This window comes from Plodia interpunctella, chromosome Z (assembly GCF_027563975.2).
Source record: "Plodia interpunctella isolate USDA-ARS_2022_Savannah chromosome Z, ilPloInte3.2, whole genome shotgun sequence".
Classification (NCBI taxonomy): Eukaryota; Metazoa; Arthropoda; class Insecta; order Lepidoptera; family Pyralidae; genus Plodia; species Plodia interpunctella.
Window position 1 is genome coordinate 980,295 of NC_071324.2, and position 19,453 is coordinate 999,747.

Sequence of the window (19,453 nt, forward strand, 5' to 3'; positions counted from 1 at the left end):
GTTTTTCAAAACACCCGCAACAAGAAACATTTGTTGTTCAAAGGGAAAAAATTTAAACATTTTATGTATCAACTCGAGATTGTTAACAAGGAAACTTCTACGTTTGTCAGACTTGAGATCTAACAAGCTTATACGCTCAACAACACCTGGTATATGTGAGTAACCTCATTAATGTTGTGTTATGCAAAAAATATATTTACGCTGATTAGAATACGTTACAGAAAGCCGCTAACGAAGCTAACGAGGATGGCTTAAAAACCGCCGCTTACCAGTCAAAGGATATTTGTTACCCATTTAAGAAAATAATTACAGACCTTTCATTTGTATATGTAACGCAATTTCTCAAAATATGAAAAGGCCGCGATGTTGTTGCATATTCTTCTTCTTCACCTGCGCTTTGGGAGTCAGTTGACTTTTAGACCAAAGGGCGTACTTTGCGTTTTTTACGCACGTTAATATAAATATTTTTACAGCTTGTCGGTCATATCATCAAAGGGGGAGGCGTGGCGGTCACAGGACAAGACCAATCGTTCTTGTACACCAAAGATGGACAGACACCAGTGATCAGTAAGTACATACACAACCTATACTATAAGTATTCCTTGTAACAGAGTTGAAGATAATAATTTTCGATTTTTTTCGATATTGATATAGAACTTGGATTTTAATTCGATTTTAAAGCGTTCAATTGCTCTTCAAATTAGATGGCAACTATCAATATTTGTACATGGCTATTGTTAAATTTGGTTATCATGGTTAAAATAAGTAAATGGTTTTCTATGTCTATACAGCCTTCTTCATCTATCCATCATTCTATATCAATAACTGTTTGATAATAGTCACTAGTACGCCGGAATAGTCCCGAAGTATATAAGAAATATATTTTTAAATCGGTGTAGTATATAGCTTAGCGCATTCAGACGACCTTTATATCAGTATAAAATACATTAAAAACATTTGATTGTCATAATCGTAAAAGAAAATGTAAGGGAAAATGTTTGAGTAAAAACTTTTATTTTATAAATTCGTTCGTGTCCTATGAAAGCGGGGTTCTCGTGGCTGAATATCGGAAGCCGGTGTTTAAAAAACGAGCCGGATTCAATACGAGCATATCGAATGTCGATGAGCGAGCGTCCGTGAATGTGAAAGGTGGAAAACACGGTGGGGTTTCACCTTTTTTTTTTATTTGCTTGGTATAACGAATTCTAGATACATTTTTGTAAAGGGTAGTATGGTATGGCCGGCCATATTATATGAGACGGAGATAAAAGTACATTATATAAGAGGCCTTATAAATATAGTTAAGTATTTCAGGAATAAAACACAGCTGAAGAATTTGCGTTAGAAAAATACGAAAAAATAATTCGTGTTATGAGATATGGTTGGGTACCAAATAAATTGTTAAACCTTTGATTTTATCTCACTAAAGTATGAATTTAATTACAAAGTGTCGAAGAATTGAAATTACAAACCATAATAATAATCTAATTTGTCTGTTGGTTCCAAGGTCATAATGATTTCCTACCAAACTGATACACAAACTAATTCATATTTTTTTCACAGAAAAACCCGGTCTGATAGGAGAAATAACAATGCTGCAGATGTACCACGTGGCACTGACCGCCGGCAAGGCCCACAAAGACCACAAACATCACCACGCACACCACTTCAAACACGACGGCACCCCAATAGAAAGCGCCACGGAACCCGCCACGGAGCCCCCACCACCGCAAGCCACTCCCATCGGCAACGGAAACTTCCTCATCGGAGGACAGATCCAACGAAACCCTACTCTCAATTTAGCTGGAGTCCAACAGCAAATGATGGTTCCAGTGCAACTTCCCAATGGAATCCAGATCCAACAACCTTACATCAACGGTCAATTACCAATAGGCAACAGAATCGTATCAGAACAGCTTATTAACAGCATACAACCAGCTGAACTCAGTACCGTTGGAAGACCTTTAGTGTCTGTAGGAAGACCAAGGCCAGTGACTAGTTACAGCCAATCTCTTGGGCCGTCGAAAGGGACAACGGTGCTTCTGTCGGGGTCATTACTCAACCCAGCTAATGTACAATATATTGATGATACGGCACCTCATGGTCTGTACAAGAGAGATTCAAACAAACGTGATAAGAGGGACAATCCAGAAAAAGAGCTGGCTGAGGAAGCGAAATCAGGTATGCCATTTAAAGATAGTGTAGAAATTCATTTTTTAGTCACGTTTCCATTCCATTATCAGATAAAAAAGTTAGATAGATAATTCGTTTACTTGATTTGCCACAGACACCAAAGAAATAACAGATTAGTCTTGTAATAAAAAAAACATACAATTAAACAAATCTGTATGCAAGGCAAAAAGGCCATAACTCAGCGAAACTTTCTTCACCTTAGTACAGAAACATTGACTTTCATTTATTGCCAACATTGTAGGTGCGAGTGCTTATCTTAAACTTAACAAGAAGATGTTATTGTGAGTTTGTAAAGTGAAAAGTAACCATGTCTTAAACTAATAACTTATAAAATTAAGATAGCCATAAGTGATCAACACTAAATTCTCGATCACTAATCTTCAGTTATTTCGAAATGAAAAGCGTTCTATTAGGCTTTCACTCAACGTTGCGGATATCGTGCTATTTATTGATAACTACAAAATAGAGTAGGCAGTTTTCGGCAAACTTTTCCAATATTGTCTTGTCGTAATTATAATTTTGAATGGATTTTGGACTCGAAATATAATTAATAAGATATTATGTTCGTCTAATGAAATATTTGAAATTTTACTGCAAATAGATTTTGACGATATTGTACTTTTGACTGTAAATAGATTTAGGATCTTTTTATGAAAAAAAAAAATAGATAGTTATTTGGTGTGAGTACTGAGAAAATAATTTGGAAATTAGATAATCTAAAGATGGTGAAACCGGCGTTTTGAAAGATAACGACTAGTTGTCGTTTGAAAGATAAAGACTCTTAATTGATCGATAACATCAAGTTTAATTAAAATGTTGCAGGAAAGAAAGACAAGCGCGGTCTAATAGCGTTGTCGGACGGCTCGATAGTGGACGAGGCGTTACTCAGCGCTGACCTGGAGCCCGATACTGATGACGAGCTGTTCCAGCAGTCATTGCTGAACGGCCTCGCTGGAGTCGTCGGCAACTTGCCGGTGCAGAATGTTCAGAAACAGACGGTAAGAGTCCCACCTTTTCTTATCCTTATACCATAGATATTTTTCTTATTAGTGTTTGGATCTTCAGGAATCAATCCTTGGAAAATCGAATTGACTATTCAAAGTAAATTCCTTCCACCATACTTGTCCAGTTTGACGTGTCACTCGAGTTTCGCGACTCGTGACTCTGTCTATTCCGTAATGGATATATAGGTGATGTTGTATCTCCATCTGCCTACTAGATTGTTAATTGAATTGAAAAAATTGACATAGTCAAAGCAATAACAATTATACTGATTAGGAAACTGATCCTTAAGAACGAAACCAGAGTCGTAAGTTATCTATATAACGATATCAACTCAACTTTACAGGTAGATGAAAGAGAACCAGCCGAAGCAGAAGTGAAGGCAGTGATGCAAGTATGCAGCGGTTGTGCCCTAGAACCCTTCAAGAAGGCCCTAGTGCTGTCCTGGAGGTCAACCCCGAAGAAGTTGTACAATGGAGCACACTACTACAAGGGACTGCCGATATGTAAAGCGTTTAAATAATATTAGACGAGAACTCCACTGACTAATCTTAAAAGGTTGCCATAGAAAGAGATTATTTCTGTTTTGTATCACAAAGCATTCGTATTTACAATACCGTTTGTCGTATTCTATTTGAATTGCAGAGTTTCAAAGTTTCGTACTGTTTGAGTTCCGGAATGTTATATGTCGCAAATGAAAAACGTTGCAAAAAAAAATGAGATCAAATTGTCAGTGGAATTTGCTGTGTACAAAAGTGAAATGTGAAGTTTGTGTGTGTATATTCTGATAAAAATCGTTTGTCGCATTGTAGGACAGTGACTACCTAATGTCTATAATATATTTGTTCAAATGATCCTAGGTAGCAGCGTCCCGAACAAAATGACAAAAGACCCGTCAGACTTCGCAATCATCGATCATTGAATGTGGTACATTGTTCAATACGAACCGGCAAAACTAGGGCTTCGTGAGTCCATAGCTTTGTTCACGTCATTCATTCATTTATATCAGATATATCATCTTGAGTAATGCAACTGGACTTTTGAGAATTTGTGAGTCGCAGAAAAAATATCGAATTTACGGCGAACTCAAAATATAATATCACCTATAAAATGCCATAGAAAGAGATTATTATATTATATTTCCATCGATGTGGCTTTATCGATACCATCAGGCTCATAATGGATTATTAACAAATGTAAATTTAAGCACTGAATATTGAAACGTTCGTAAACCGCATCAATTAACTGTGCAAACCCATTTAATAGAAAATCCATTTTGTCCTCTTTATAAACTATTTTTATGCAATTCGTATCATATGTTAAGCAATGATTTATGTCTTATATCGTAGGATTTTGATAATAATAAGCAAATCAGTGTGGCCAAAAATTACTTCACTAGAGGCTGCTAGTTTAAATTCTTTTTTTTTAATTAGTCAATGTGACGATTTGTGCTTGCCATCGCGAGTAGTAATTTATTTTAGTCTTAATATTGGTAACTTCTATTTTATACTCCTTGAAGTTTCTCTGAGCAAAAACACGTAATGGCGCATCTTGTTGTTGCCTTGTAATTTTTTAATGCTGTAGAATGACTGTCGCTCTTGTATTATCTCGGTTGAAATTTGTTGAGTAATATAATTCATAAATAAAATTATTCTTTATGAAGTCGATTGAGTACGAATACTACTTATAATAATAAGTCGAAGAAGGACAACTTAGCAAGGAAGCTTAGGAACAAGGTAGCTGCGGGCGTTTACCGCATGAAATATAGTTTCACAGAGTTCGCGCGCATGTACCCGATACAAATTCATACAATAAACGTGAAACGCCACGCATTACCAATCCGGAGTCTACCACATTTTTGTAAAACAAATTGATAAAAAACACTATTATTTCCATTCCCATTTCGATGGAATATACGTAATGAAGTAATCGTACATTATTTTATAGTTTATTATTAAGGTTTCCATATAAAATTGTTACCATTTTTTAAATAAACTCTTTATAATTAGACTGCTCTTATTTACTCCAAAGCACAAAACATCGCTAAAGCGTTAAAAGTTGCCACAAAAATGTGAAGTACTTAGAATTTCAAGGAATATTTTAAGTACTTCTTTTTGTAGACCCATCAAATAACAGGTGAATCTCCAAATACCGGTGTGTGAATCTTATTTTCAGTTCTTCAGAAAATACAGCGTACTATAAAAGTACATAATTGCTTCAGTAATGTTGATGTCAGCATCTAAAAACATACAAGCACAGCCAACAGATTGTCAAGATTCAAGTTTCTTATGCCGCGGTAATAGCAATGTTTGCTTGCTAATGTGTGTCAGATTTCATTCAAGTCCTCCAAACTAACGCATCTAATTTTTACGAGTGTATCTAATGAGCTAAACTGTCAACCAGCGATTCACAAGTAAAATTCGAACCTGGGACCTTCATTCACAGGCGCATCTTAACCACGGCTCAATTAATCACTCATTTAAAGTTAAATTCTGTTGACTGTACCAATTTGTCTTTTATATAAAAAATCCAGATGTCTTCAGTACGTACCTGAAGTTAAACGGTTACCTCAGCACTGCATTGCTGACAGGAGAAGAGGAATGAACTATCCTAGGTCCGTCTAAAAGTCTGTGCGGAAAGAGAAGTGACATAGAGCCACTGCGATTAATGTCAATTTTATTATATTGGCAATAGTAATTAACTTGTTTATTTCATTTGATATATTGATGATGTCTAATGGGGTGCAAATGTACATAAAATAGTTGTTGGAAATCCCAACACTAAATTATATTTTTATTTATTACACATTTAAAAATGTTTTCTCTTCCCCTTTGTCTTTCGTGCCAATAAAAAGTGCTTCCAAGTAATTTAAACACATTTATTTAACCGGCTCCGAAAAACTATAAAAAATTACAGTCCACTGCACCACGAGCCATCATTTATACAATAGGAAATGGCCAAAATCTAGACTGATGGTGGTGATGATAATACAAATATCCTCCCAGAAATACATAAACCTTATCTTCGCATTCGTTTTTCAGAATATGTGTCTTATTGTCTCACTGTTAACGTTCATAATGGTTCATGCAAAGCCATTGGATCGGCGATCAAAAATGTGTTGTCTCGAGATCATCCGAGCTTCGGAATTTGGCATCTTCGAATCGGCTCGCACGCCTTCCGAATCAGAGGAAAGCCGTCGAACCCGGCTGTATTTCAATTCGTTTGAAACATACCTATCCACACTGAGCTCTGGTTCTACCACATGCAGAGCACGGAACGTCACTCGTTGACGTTCCGTGCTCTGAGGTCGAAGTGAGACGCAGTGAACCAATCACTTTGCGGTATGGACGTCGTTGCGTCACAATGGCACACTGCGAGTCGATTCGATGGTTAGATGTAAAAAGCCAAATCGGACTACGCACACTCTTGATTCTACCGTGGTAGATTGTGCGCGAGTTCAATGCGGTCTAAAAATGCTAACGATCTTTATGAACCGGTTTACAACAAATTGCTCGTAAATTGTTATCAAGAGTGTTTATTGGCTGGCTGACAGTAAGATCTCAAGGCACGCCTGCGTCACCTCACATTTTTATTAATTTCTTTTATTTCTTAGCGATAATTAAAAACAACATTTTAACAAATCATGCCACACTAGATAATGAGTTTTTGTACACAATGGTGCACTGCACAGCTAGTGTACAAACAAATTTGCTTCACTTCTCTTCCACAAAGCCACGTCATTTCTCTTTCCGCGCGGATTCTAGAACTTACCTTTTACTTGATAACTTGAAGATGAATCTCCAAAACTTACCTTCGACTTGTGGACATGCTGGTGATGGTACTCCGAGTCAATCTCCGGCTCGCTAAAGTAGCTCTGGTCCTGAAGAAACAAAATAACATTAAATATAAAGAAGGACACGCAAATGTTACGCAGCAACCGCATCCTCATTCGTCTGCCTCAGCCCCGCGTATCGTAACACGTCTTTTATTAGAGAAACGACAATAAAGTGTTCTAGGTAAGCCAAGGTTCTCAAATCTGATGAACGGAAGCAAGATGGACACTCCATCAAGTGAGGTATCGTATGAAGTGTTGCACCGCGCTATTTCTGTGTTCTGTGCGAAAATATACGATAAAACGATAAAAAATATTAAGCATTGATTACGAAAACGTAATGGAAAAAAGTGATTGAGGAGTTCAACCTTGAAATTTATGTTTTTTCCTTCAACAACTGTTTGTTTCACTTTTAAGACTTTCGTGATAATATGTTGTTCTATAAAATGTTATTGTTCTGAATATTATTTACATTTGAGCACAATATTACTTTTATCTGTGTTGTCGGTACTGTCACCCAATTAGAGGGATTTACGGAATATCAGCGCTACAGTCCTCAGTGCGCTGGCTTTATGCTAGGGTCAATTGGCCACCAAACTACATCAATTTAATTTTAGGAATAATTTGTATTTATAGCTATTTTTGTACCTAGTAATTTGTTATCGTTTTCAATGCCAAGTATTTATATTTAAAAGCACTGCACCTAATTGACTTGGGGATGTTACGGATCCGAATCAAAATTCCCGTGGCACCGCATTTACTTCGCTGGGTGCCTTGGGTCCGGAATGGAGATAATGATTGCGTCGCAGTTTGTGTTTAGCCACGAACTTATTACGCATATTTAAATGTAAATTTCCATATATTTTAAACTTTAAACGATAAACGGCATTTAATATCGTACAGTTTCACGAGTCAGGAAACAATTTCATTAGTGCAGTAAAATTTGTTTGCAAGGGACCTCATAAAGTCCAGCAATGTTGATTTTTTCATCAACAAACTCCGCACAAGCACCAGCTCACTTCAAACCGAATGAGATACTATATTTTTCGTTCAAAAAATGTAATGGTTATTATGTAATTAGCCAGGAATACTGTTAGTCAGCAGTGATCACTTCTGGAGTTATACAAACGTATGACACGTACTCTGAAATTTTTTTAATGAAACAAATGTGCGAAGTTTTCCCTTCCTATTATAAACCAGATCCGATGATTGTCCAATTAGTATCGGGTTGTCGCATTGTCGTTTCGAAGTAAATTAATTAGCGCATGTTGTTAATATCAACAGAATCGATTCTGAAAATGTGCGATATCTTCTCTTGATGTTTGATGCAGGGTTCGATTCCCTACTACTTGTACTAATAAGTGATACTCGTGATCACAGATGTCTGCGGTTCTGGGTGTATTGTGCACTTATACATGATTGAGATTCGCAAAAAGAACACGAAGCATGAAAAGCTGAGGAGCTCACTTTTACTGTTTCTGACAGTAAAAAAAGTAAGTTATCTAAGCCTTGTAATCTAAAATCCTTTGATTAGAAAACTACCCTTACCTGATCCCAACTAGACGGGCCAGAGCAACCGGAAGCACCAGGGGGCATTGCTAAGGACCCCACGCCCACCGCCCCAGGGAAGGCGCCCCCTCCGATGTCGGTGGCTTCGAACAGACGCAGCACCGAGCGATCCCTGATGTCCCGAAGATGTGCCCTGGAAAGAAGAAACGGATTCAAACCAGGTACTTAGTCTCAGGAGCTTTTTCAAAATTAATAACATTAAGTGAATCTTATATCAAGTGGTTTTGATTTGCAGCTCGGTACCCTTGGGGACATAATGACTAGTCACCGAATATGGGTGATATGTATCAAGTAGAGGAAAGTTGTTTGGTACACGACACGACACGGCAATTTTCTGAAATTCTCGATTGAAGGAATTCAAGAAGGCTATTCATTCATTGATCAGTTGGATGAAAGAGGATGGATGTAAATGGAGGCTGCTCTGTCGACAAGAACAACGTTCTTAAATTATTGACGAAAGCAGTTCAAATAATTTTGGTAAAGAATAAAGAATGACCGAATGATATCATTTTTTTATAACCCTAATTTACTAACAACAATGAAATTATCTCCATTGGAAACAGTAAGATATAAGAGGTTCGTGCCAAGTCCTGTTAATATACGTAGGATGACTGAAATGTTGTTTTAACGAACAACTCAATTCTTTTAACGCATATAGACGAAGACCTCATGAAGGCGAGACTTCGTTTTTTAATAAAAGCTAATATTTTTTTGTATATATCCCCATAATAAAGTAAGAATGATCGGCTATAATGAAGACAATTTTAATAATATCTAAATTAGAACCATACCATCTCCAGTTCTGCCAATTAAATTGGAACATCCAGATGCATGACAAGTTTTTCTACAAAAGGCAACCTTGCCGACGATATGTTTTGGCCTTTTAAAAAAAATGGCTACGGAAAACAATCACCAAAATTTAAATTAGGTAGCAAAAGTTATGCCAAACCCAAATTTTCTACGTGTGCTAGTTAGCGCAGTTATTAAATAACGTTGGTTAGAGTTTGAATAGAAGTTGCCACTGCTTCGCTCGGAGAATACAGATTTCAAGGAAGTTAATGTGCAAGTGGAGACGGTATACCCGTCAAAAGATGCTCAAAATTTCCACAGGAACAAATTTCCGGGTCGCATCTGATTTTCTACGAACCGAGTTTGCACATACTTTAAAGAGTATGTTCAGTGCATGCAACTCTTCAAAAGACATGTCAAAGTTGTTCATGGGTTTTTAGCGTTCGACCGCTGCGGCAGCGCGTCATTGTATTTTTCCAATTTTAACAAAAACAAGAATCAGTTTTACTATCTTACTTTAAAATCATTAATCTGCACTGTGGTCAATTCTACGAATGATTAATTTTGGAAATGACTACTTCCTCAAGAAAATTAACGGGTAATAATGACGGCGGAAACGCTCGGAGATACACCAATAGACTTCATTGCTAGCGTGCGAAAAATCAGAATAGTTGTAATGAAAGCTCTAACACTAAAGAAGCGAAAGAAACGATTCAAGTTTCGTATTAAATCACACTTTTTGCACGGCTGAAGCTATAATAGGTACAAAATTCAACTGAGTTTTATTCCCCGGCGTTGAACTAAAAATCGTCCAACCGAAAGACCCAATAATTTCGTCAGAGTCGTAAGTTAAAAGACTGTAAAATCGTAACCTTTTACCGATAACCGGATTTCCTCCTGAATGAGGAAGTTCCACTCCATCCACTTGGAAAGTGCGCAGTGCAGATGGGAAGGTAGACTGGCACTTATTAAATTAATCTGGGAGCTTTGTACATTTTGTTAGGGTACTTGAATGACACGGAAATGACGTGAACACAGAATTGATTTTTAATTGTATTTATTACAGGGGAACATGACATTTATTATAGGGGTATAAAATGAGGACTATTCTCAATAGCGACAGACTGTCAACATAACACTATTAAATCTTAATTCATGCAACATCAAAACAAGCACGGCGTACAACTAAATATGGCTTTCGAGTTTCGCCACTCCTGTCTTTGAACTCAAGACTTAAATAGCTTGTCCATATTATTGTACACATTCCTACACTTGTGTTGCACCAGTTTGATGTTGACTTAAACCTGTGCGACGTCGTTAAGACAAAATGGCGTACTTTGTGTTCTTCTGCGCAGACTAAAGTTAACCGTTAACAAAGTTGAGTGGTGCAACCCTCAGTGTTTTTACACTCTTACCAGTGAGGATAGTAAGGAATGCGTAAATATGTTTTTGTTGAAAATACACTATCAAATCTAAAATAATAAAATTTACTTCGAGTTACATTCTTAATAGAAGATTTCTTAGATTCACTATCCATTCGTTCATAAATAATGAGGAGCTCCTTCATCCGACGTCCAAAATACCGCTGTCGATGCGTGGGTCACAAGACATCGAAAATAACGGCACAAATTAAAACGTAACAGAAAAACCCTCATGCGTTAATGAAACATTTTGATTACTAAAAAGCCAGATGTGCTGTTAATTAAATCAAAACCCGTCCACTATTAATGGTCAGGAATTGTTAAACGAAGTATGGGGTGGTTTATGCCTCAGAATAAGGTTATTACACATCCTCTCGTACATGTCATACCAGGCATTTTGTAGAGGCTTGTGCTCAACGACAACATTCCCGTATAGGGTTAACGTCAACCAATGTCGCAAAACCATAGTTGATCATCTCTGAAATAAACTAATATTTCTAAATCGGATCCTCCGGGCCCAAGAATGAAAACTAAACTTAAACCTGATAAAGAAATTTAAATAAACCTGATAAAGAAGCATAGCTATATGCTCTTATTATTTTGCGTTAAGGGCTGTCACTCGCATCGCTGGACGGTGCCACATTAGATTATCGACATTAGATGCTGGTAAAATTTTGCTCAACAATACACGATGATGGCTCTGAATCTTGCAAGTCTTGAGACAATAAAATAAAATAAATAAATATATTAGGACAAATCACACAGATTGAGCTAGCCCCAAAGTAAGTTCGAGACTTGTGTTGTGGGATACTAACTCAACGATGCTATATTTTATAACAAATACATGTATATATCTTCGAGTGGACGTTTCAATCTCGACTGTGATGTCCCAATGACCTAAAAAGACAAAAAATGCCTAATATTTAAATATTTATATTTAAATATTGAAGCTGCAATTTTCTATCATTCTCACCTTAACTTCTAGAACAAGAGCCACACATTTCAAATTGATGAAACGATGTTTTCCTTCAACGGAAGCAAGAGGTGATCTATGAAAACTACTACTTATACATGAGGCAGATTGCTATGCAAACCCTTGTGGCACAAATAGTATTCGAACCTGGACTTTTCGGTCCACAGGCGAGCGTCTTATACAATACACCACCACTATATTTCTTTCAAATATATTAATAAATATATATTAGGACAAATCACACAGATTGAGCTAGCCCCAAAGTAAGTTCGAGACTTGTGTTATGGGATACTAACTCAACGATACTATATTTTATAACAAATACATGTATAGATAAACATCCAAGACCCACCGAGGTCGTCATAACACACGTAAGTGTTAGTGAAAATCGGAAATATGCTTATCTTCTTCTTCATTGCGTGTCGATGGCAAATATACCATCCTACCGTGCTCTATTGGGTGCTAAATATTCTTGCCATCGACGGCTTCATCGGAAGCTGCCATCAAATCAGTCGAGTACAAGTTTTTGGAGTCTTCTTCTTCTTATCGCATGTGTTATTGCCAAGACTGGCATCATATTTGTTAACATATCTTACGATAAATTATGGAAATAAGCCTTTAAAATATATATATATATATATATATATATATATATATATATATATATAAAGTTTGGTTTTAAAAGATTTCATATCTAATATTTCACAAAATTAATTATTTAGCTGGTGTTAATTAATACATAGTATTTAGACATTGTTCATTGCAACTGTGGATCAATGGTACTCGAATAAATGAAAATCGAACAATCGGATTTCGAATCCGTTTGTCGAGTACACTGTTGACTGAACTAATGGGATTGATTCTCACTAATACTGTAAATACAATTGTAACACTCGAACGCGGAAATAGTGGCGAATCTAAGAATCGTGCTATCTCCTCCGTGGCGTGAGAAAATTGTATACAAAAAATGTTGATATACAAAGCTAGTCATGTTTAATTATTATCAATTTTATACAAAAGTTACTGCCAAAAAAAAATTTGAATATTTGTCGAGCTGTCTTCTTCATCGTCCCGAAATACCAATAGTTTTTATCTTTAATATTATTAAATTTAGAATATGACATGAAAAGCGCCTACGAAGGTTTGATTTCTGAATAAATGCTTAAGAACAATTGTTTAATTTATACAGATGAAATCAATAGGTAGATAAAAATTACTATGTCACCGAAGACTTAAATGTTCTAACAGTAATTAAAATAAAATAAAAATAGCTTTGACTTTGAATTAATCTGGAAACCAGGCACAACGACTGCGTACGTGGCGTGGAATCAATTAAGTGGTAGTTAGTAGACAGTTAGGTACGTGGTATATATCATAAACTTGATCATAAAAGAACTGCAGGTATGACAATGGACCTGCGGAATTCCAAACGCCTGGGTCAACTGATGGAGAATTTGAAATTCTCAAGACATATCTCATGTCTAATGAAATATCTCACCATTTATTTGAAAACTAGACACGTTTCTATAATATTTAAATCTTCGATTGTATCAAAAGTGAGCTTTGTACAAATGCACAAATTTTACCAAAATTCGTAATTTTATTAATAACTAGCGCCCCGTCCCGGCTTCTTTCGGGTAAACATAATAAATCATACCTTCCTCAGGAATCACGCTATGCATTGGTGAAAACCGCATGAATGTGCAGTCATTTTTGACTTTCTCGCGAACAGACAGACAGAGGTAGGAGATGACTTTGTTTTATAATATGTAAGAATAAGGATAAAAACAATTTTGGTGAATTTAATTTCCGTGACGATCTGTTTTCTTTATTGCTTTGAATTTAAAGCTGTTTTCTTTTTCAATAGTATCCTGGCTCGATAACGTTACACACCCTAACAAAACGGTTCACCACTTCAGGGCGAATTTCATGAGCGTTGTGAACTCCGCCGCGGGCTCTCTTTAGTGTTTATTAAATTGTACCATACACAGTAATCAATTTAATTATATTATATCCTATTTTATAAATAAGTAAAGTACTAGTACAATGTTAATTGTATAAATGTATAATTAAAAAAATGTCGGACTCAAATGAAACACTACACGCCGCGTTCTAAAGCTCGTGAAATTCACCTACAATGCTATGGCTGTCATTAAAAAAGCCTGCGCTGGAAACCCTTTCATACACCACCGCCTCAAGCGCCTAATTCCATCGCAAATCGCTTTAGCACTAATCACATGTTTACTTTGTGGTTATATATTTATGTAGTCTCCCGAGTAATATTCACTTGCAGCGCGACAAAGGTGCTTTCACACTGTAATGAATACGATCAGGCTTTGATGTTTGCCCAGGATAATGTCCGACCATTCTATAGATCAATTCATTTGAATGCCATTGTAATTTAATTACAGTTGACAGCACATCTGTATACACAATTACATTGTAATGTAAACTCAGCTCTGTGGTATTTAAACAAAATGCATGAATAGTGCGTACCTACGTCCATTTACGAAACTAAAAAAAAAACAATTTGACGTTTAGACAAAATGGCGTACTTTGCGTTTCTCTGCGCAGGATAAAATTAAGGTCAAAGTTGATTAGTGCAACTCAATATTATTAGATAATAAAGTTAGCCCTTAACTCCCGGACCAGCATCGCCAGCGAGTACAATACTTTTCCGACTTTAAAATGTCTAGTAGGCAAAATATTGCCTATGAGTTTTGAATAGGACATATATTATGAACATAGAGTCTCATGCAATCGAATCTCGAATGAGTAGATAAAACGTGATGAGAACATATTTTCGCATTTCATTAGTTGACAAAGTAAAAATTAAACTGTTTGATGCTGTGTGTTTTTATAGTGTGCCAACCAGCCCCGTCAACACCATGTTACAAAGCCGTGCAATTTACATATGTACGTAAATTTTCATTTCAAATGGAAGTGGGTCAAAATTAACTTACAAAATTTGATTACAGACAGGTATTACGAAAAATGAAAATAACCCGGAAAAAAATTTGTAAAAAAGCCGCGTACTTATTTAATTAATTTGAGTCATACAGAAATATCCGATTATTTTGTACGTTAAATTACCTCAATATAAATTTCCAGTAATTTTTAACCATTTACAAGGCAAGGAGGTTAAAGTTTTAGTGGCGGTATTTTTAAATTATGCTGGTGATTATAAAATCTCGGATAACAAGACTTAATTGTGTAAAATCATGACTAATAATAATCATTATTATAAACTAAGGTATTAAATAAATATCAAAACAAATATCATACATATCCTCAATATATAAGGTAGTAAGTTGTATATTTAATAGTATCTAGATTTCTGTTACTTAAGATGTAATAGAGATGGATGAAAATGTAGAATTATTCACATCAGAATGATTCATAGTGCCTTGGGAGTCTGTTTGAAAAATACGGAATAATCAAGAACAAAACTCATCCATCGCAAAACCTTCAAAAAAAGCACAACTTTTGCTAAGAAAATGTCTGAACTAACATTGGCCATAGGAGTATACAACATTTTCCCACACGGAGTAGTTTTGATTTCCGAACATATAGATAAATAAGTTGTGGCATCACAAAATAACATTTCGGTTACCATATGTCTGTTTGTCACAAGCTGTTCGCCATGAATTCGTAACTTTGTAAATTGTAAATTAATTTGCACACCTAATTTGGTTTTTTATGCGTATTTTTTTTACGACGAATTGTCAGTTTTGTTGTACCTATCGACTATAGTATCTACTCAAAGACTTTGGATAAGGGTCTACTCATTTTAGACTTGTTTTGTTTTAATAGGGTCGGCAACGGCAACGCGCTTCATTATAATAAAAATTTACACGATGTGATTATTTTATTCCATTACCAAGTGTAATGTATTTATTAATTAAATAAAGGCCGATCTATAAGTATTTACCATCTCCTACACATTGAAGATAAATAAACGTTGTTTTGTCTTCAGCTTTGTTATGTTTTAAGTACATTACTAATGGGAATGGATAAAGATTCCGAAAAGATGTTTATGAAAGGTGATGTTATTGTACAGCCCGAGTAAGTATCAGGACAAATCACACAGATTGAGCTAGCCCCAAAGTAAATTCGAGACTTGTGTTATGGGATACCAATAATACGATACTATATTCTATAACAAATACATATATAGATAAACATCCAAGACCCGGGCCAATCAGAAAAAGATCATTTTCCATCATGACCCGACCGGGGATCGAACCCGGGACCTCTCGGTTCAGTGGCAAGAACCTTACCACTGCGCCACCGAGGTTGACGAGTTAGAGAGAGACAGCCGAGTTATAATTATTTGAAGGTAGTTTAATTTATATTAAATGGTATATTTGATTTTGTTTTTTGGGCATCATTATAAATTACATCGTGTATAATGAGTGTGATAAGGGGTAAGAGAGGGTGGGAGGGGGTCGTGAATTACGTTCACAATTCTTGGAACTAAGTAGCTAAATAATCATTATATATTAATTATTCTTATTTAAGCCGACTTACAGTCAACTTTGACGTTGACCTGTCGCGCCGCTGACGTTTACACAAAACGGAGTAGGTACCTTGCGTTTCTCGGCGCAGGTTAAAGACAACGTCAAAGTTTACTGTTGACGTGACACATTTTTATTATTTTCTCTTGTTTCTTGGCGAAAATTGAAAAACATTTTGTTTATACCACACTACGTAAAGGATTTAAGTAGAAAGCTACTTAAATCCTTTACGCATTGTGGCATAATTTGTTAAAATATTTTTTTAACATTCTTTAGTACATAAAAGAAATTAATAAAAATGTGAGGTGGCACTGGTTTGCGAGCAGTTATCGCCTTAATTAATTTTCAAACAGATATAGGGTTAAACATATAGATTTTATACATTTTTGTAATCACCTTTAATCCACTTTTAAAATTCATATCCCACTCGATTATACTCTTATGAATTTTATCTTTCAGCTTGTCGTCATTATCCGCCATATTGATTTTATAATGACGTCACATAACCGATGTCTCGCCGGGTAATGTAAGGAATCTATTGATACCTCACACATTGTTATCTGATAAGGCGTTTAAGAGTTAAATTGGAATGAAGAAACTCTAATCCATATATAAAAACATATACATTACATACATATAAACTTGAGTCCTGAAAACAAATCTCCCTTTTTGGGCAGTCCGGTAAATTATAAAGTTTGATGTATTTTTTTTTTCCGCGTAATAAAATTACTTACTACACAATTTTCACAGTTCATCAATTTTAAAATATTTTTATTTTGTAGCCACTATTGATAAGGAAAGCTATCTAGATATCCTGAAATTCGTACACGAGCGGAGCACGTGGGCACAGCTAGTACAAAAACATCGCACAAGCGAAAAATATGTTTAGAAACATCTGAAAGAAGATTGTCACTACAACAGGCAACATCCTATTTTCCACCTTTATTAGGAACTGGAAATGAGCATATTTTTTCGTATACACCAGCACCTTTTTAGGAACGAGGGTTAAACACTAAATATATGAAAGGTCTTGTTGGGCATAGGCCCAACAATGGGCAAAAACACCTGAAATAATGATGATATTTAACGTCAAAGCATCCATCATTCCACAACAGGTTTAATCAATCTAAATCTTAATATCCTGCACATAATACTCCCACCAACTCCCAGGGCACTCATCTTTCATTTTTATTCATAAAAGTTTACTTTTAAAAATATTATCTATACATCAACACATACTGTGCGCGCAGCAAATTCACAAGTCAAAAACGGCGCGAAAAATCACGCGAAAACATTATAAAAATGTAAAATAGAAAAATTAAATATAAATCACTCACGGGCACCGATAGTCGTGTATATGGGTGAAGCTTCTACTAGGTCTCATGTCTCGAACCGAACCACTAACTTCAGAACAGGACCTGTACGGAATGTTCTACGCTCAGTTGTACGGATGGGTCTACAGGCAGCAGCGTACTGTAAACGGAAAGGCGCCCGCCCTCCAAGGCTATATTAAGCTCCGTCCCGTTTTCACGTAGGACGTTAGGACCTGACTATATATAATATTTATTTAATAAACATACACTCTTGTACAGACATAGCTTATAAACAAATGGGGAACTTTATGGTGATAGTATCAGCAGTGGTAGATATCAGTTTTATAATGAAGTTTTTGTTCATTTTCCTTTGTTCAGGGTAAGATTTTTAAGGGAATATTTATATATATATATATATATATATATATATATATATATATATATATATATATATATATATATATATATATATATATATATAATCGTCTGTTACAAACAAAGTAGGTTATGGTTGACCGTGGAGATATAACTATATGTATAGCATACATTATTTATTATTTATATATTATTCCATATTTCAAGCTAAGCTTAGCGTAAGCTTTTATATACCGTTTTGTTTTTTTACTTGTTATATTTCCTTTGTACTGCTTTTACCACAGTTTTTACATTGTACAAAAAAAAATTAAAAAAAAAACCCGTGAACCTGGGCTTTGAAATTGTATTCTCTATTCAAATCTTTCTAACAATTACACGCATGCGCACTATGGCGAGTACAAATAAAAAAAAAACAAATCTGTAACTATGACTTTTTTACATATAAAAAAGAACAATTCTTTGACACATTTGCATGGAATTAGTAGGCATTGAAGTACTTACTACCATGCATATTTTCATTCCCTGTCTGGCTGGGTTCCAGCCGTTCCAGCGCAACTTTGACGTAGACTATCACGTGCGCAGAAAAACGCAAAGTTAAAATCCACGTCAAATTTGACGGTGCAACATTACGGTGCAAGGTTAGCCTTTTACAAGCATTTATTTAACCTGCAATATATATATACGTAATTATGTTCGGTTGGTATCTTGTAACTCAATTATGGCAATTATCCTATTTCACTCGAATCCTGTGCTAAATGAATTTTATGGGGAAACACCTGAGTAATTAATAGCTACTGGAAATTCGACACGTATTTAAATACGTTTACCTGTGGCAGTGGCCAGGCGAGAGAGCAGAAATTCGCAGGACAAAATTAAGCGCTTTGAAGCATAATACTTTCGAACCATTTCCGAAAACTCAACAAGATGTACAAAACGTTGAAATATATAGTTATCAAACTACACACTATTCCGGAATTGGAGTACTTCATATTCTCGTCGCTGAACGAGTTAACTCCATAGTTAACTCGAAAAAACTTGGCCAAGCTTTTTACCCCATGGTAAAAAGCTTGGCCAACTTATAGGCAACAACACCATTTTCGAAGGGGGGTGAACTGATGGTTGGTCGTAAAATTACGGCCGAGAATGGAAGCGGAAAAACGGAAATACCGGCAACGTACATTATTATCATTTCATGAGGTTCATACAAAGCTCGGACAACGCAAAAATTTTATGAAACGTAACGTACGTAAACGCACGTCAGTGTCAAAACTTATGTAAAAACAACGGACGGAGCAATGGAGCACAGTTAATTGTATGACGAAGGGGCATAGTTTTAAGCAACGTATGTCGTCTCGCCACGATTATGTCTGATATAGTTAGTCTGGCATTAGACAGTCGATCAGACAAGTGCGCGTACAACCAAGCAAGCTGCACTCTTCACGAACTAATGAAAAGTAATTGCACTAAGT

The 19,453-nt window shown here is 35.8% G+C and overlaps 2 protein-coding genes across 24 annotated transcripts in view; one reads left to right on the forward strand and one right to left on the reverse strand.

Moving 5' to 3' along the window:
• Positions 1-5,203, forward strand: part of LOC128683301 (uncharacterized) — a 38,350-nt gene extending 33,147 nt beyond the window's left edge. Inside the window, exons 6-9 of the mRNA XM_053768784.1 lie at positions 474-567; positions 1,564-2,181; positions 3,016-3,191; positions 3,542-5,203. Coding sequence (XP_053624759.1) covers positions 474-567; positions 1,564-2,181; positions 3,016-3,191; positions 3,542-3,718 — 1,065 coding nt within the window. The 3' untranslated portion in view covers positions 3,719-5,203. The remainder of the gene's footprint in view (positions 1-473; positions 568-1,563; positions 2,182-3,015; positions 3,192-3,541) is intronic.
• LOC128683299 (uncharacterized protein) overlaps positions 1-19,453 on the reverse strand; it is a 171,815-nt gene that overhangs the window by 68,388 nt on the left and 83,974 nt on the right. For all 23 annotated transcript variants that reach the window (XR_008406270.1, XM_053768761.1, XM_053768765.1 and 20 more), the window contains 2 exons: positions 8,576-8,729; positions 7,007-7,075 (listed from right to left, as the gene is read on the reverse strand). Coding sequence is in view for 22 of the 23 variants with exons in the window: in XM_053768761.1 (XP_053624736.1) it covers positions 7,007-7,075; positions 8,576-8,729 (223 nt within the window). In the remaining variant the exon portion in view is untranslated. The remainder of the gene's footprint in view (positions 1-7,006; positions 7,076-8,575; positions 8,730-19,453) is intronic.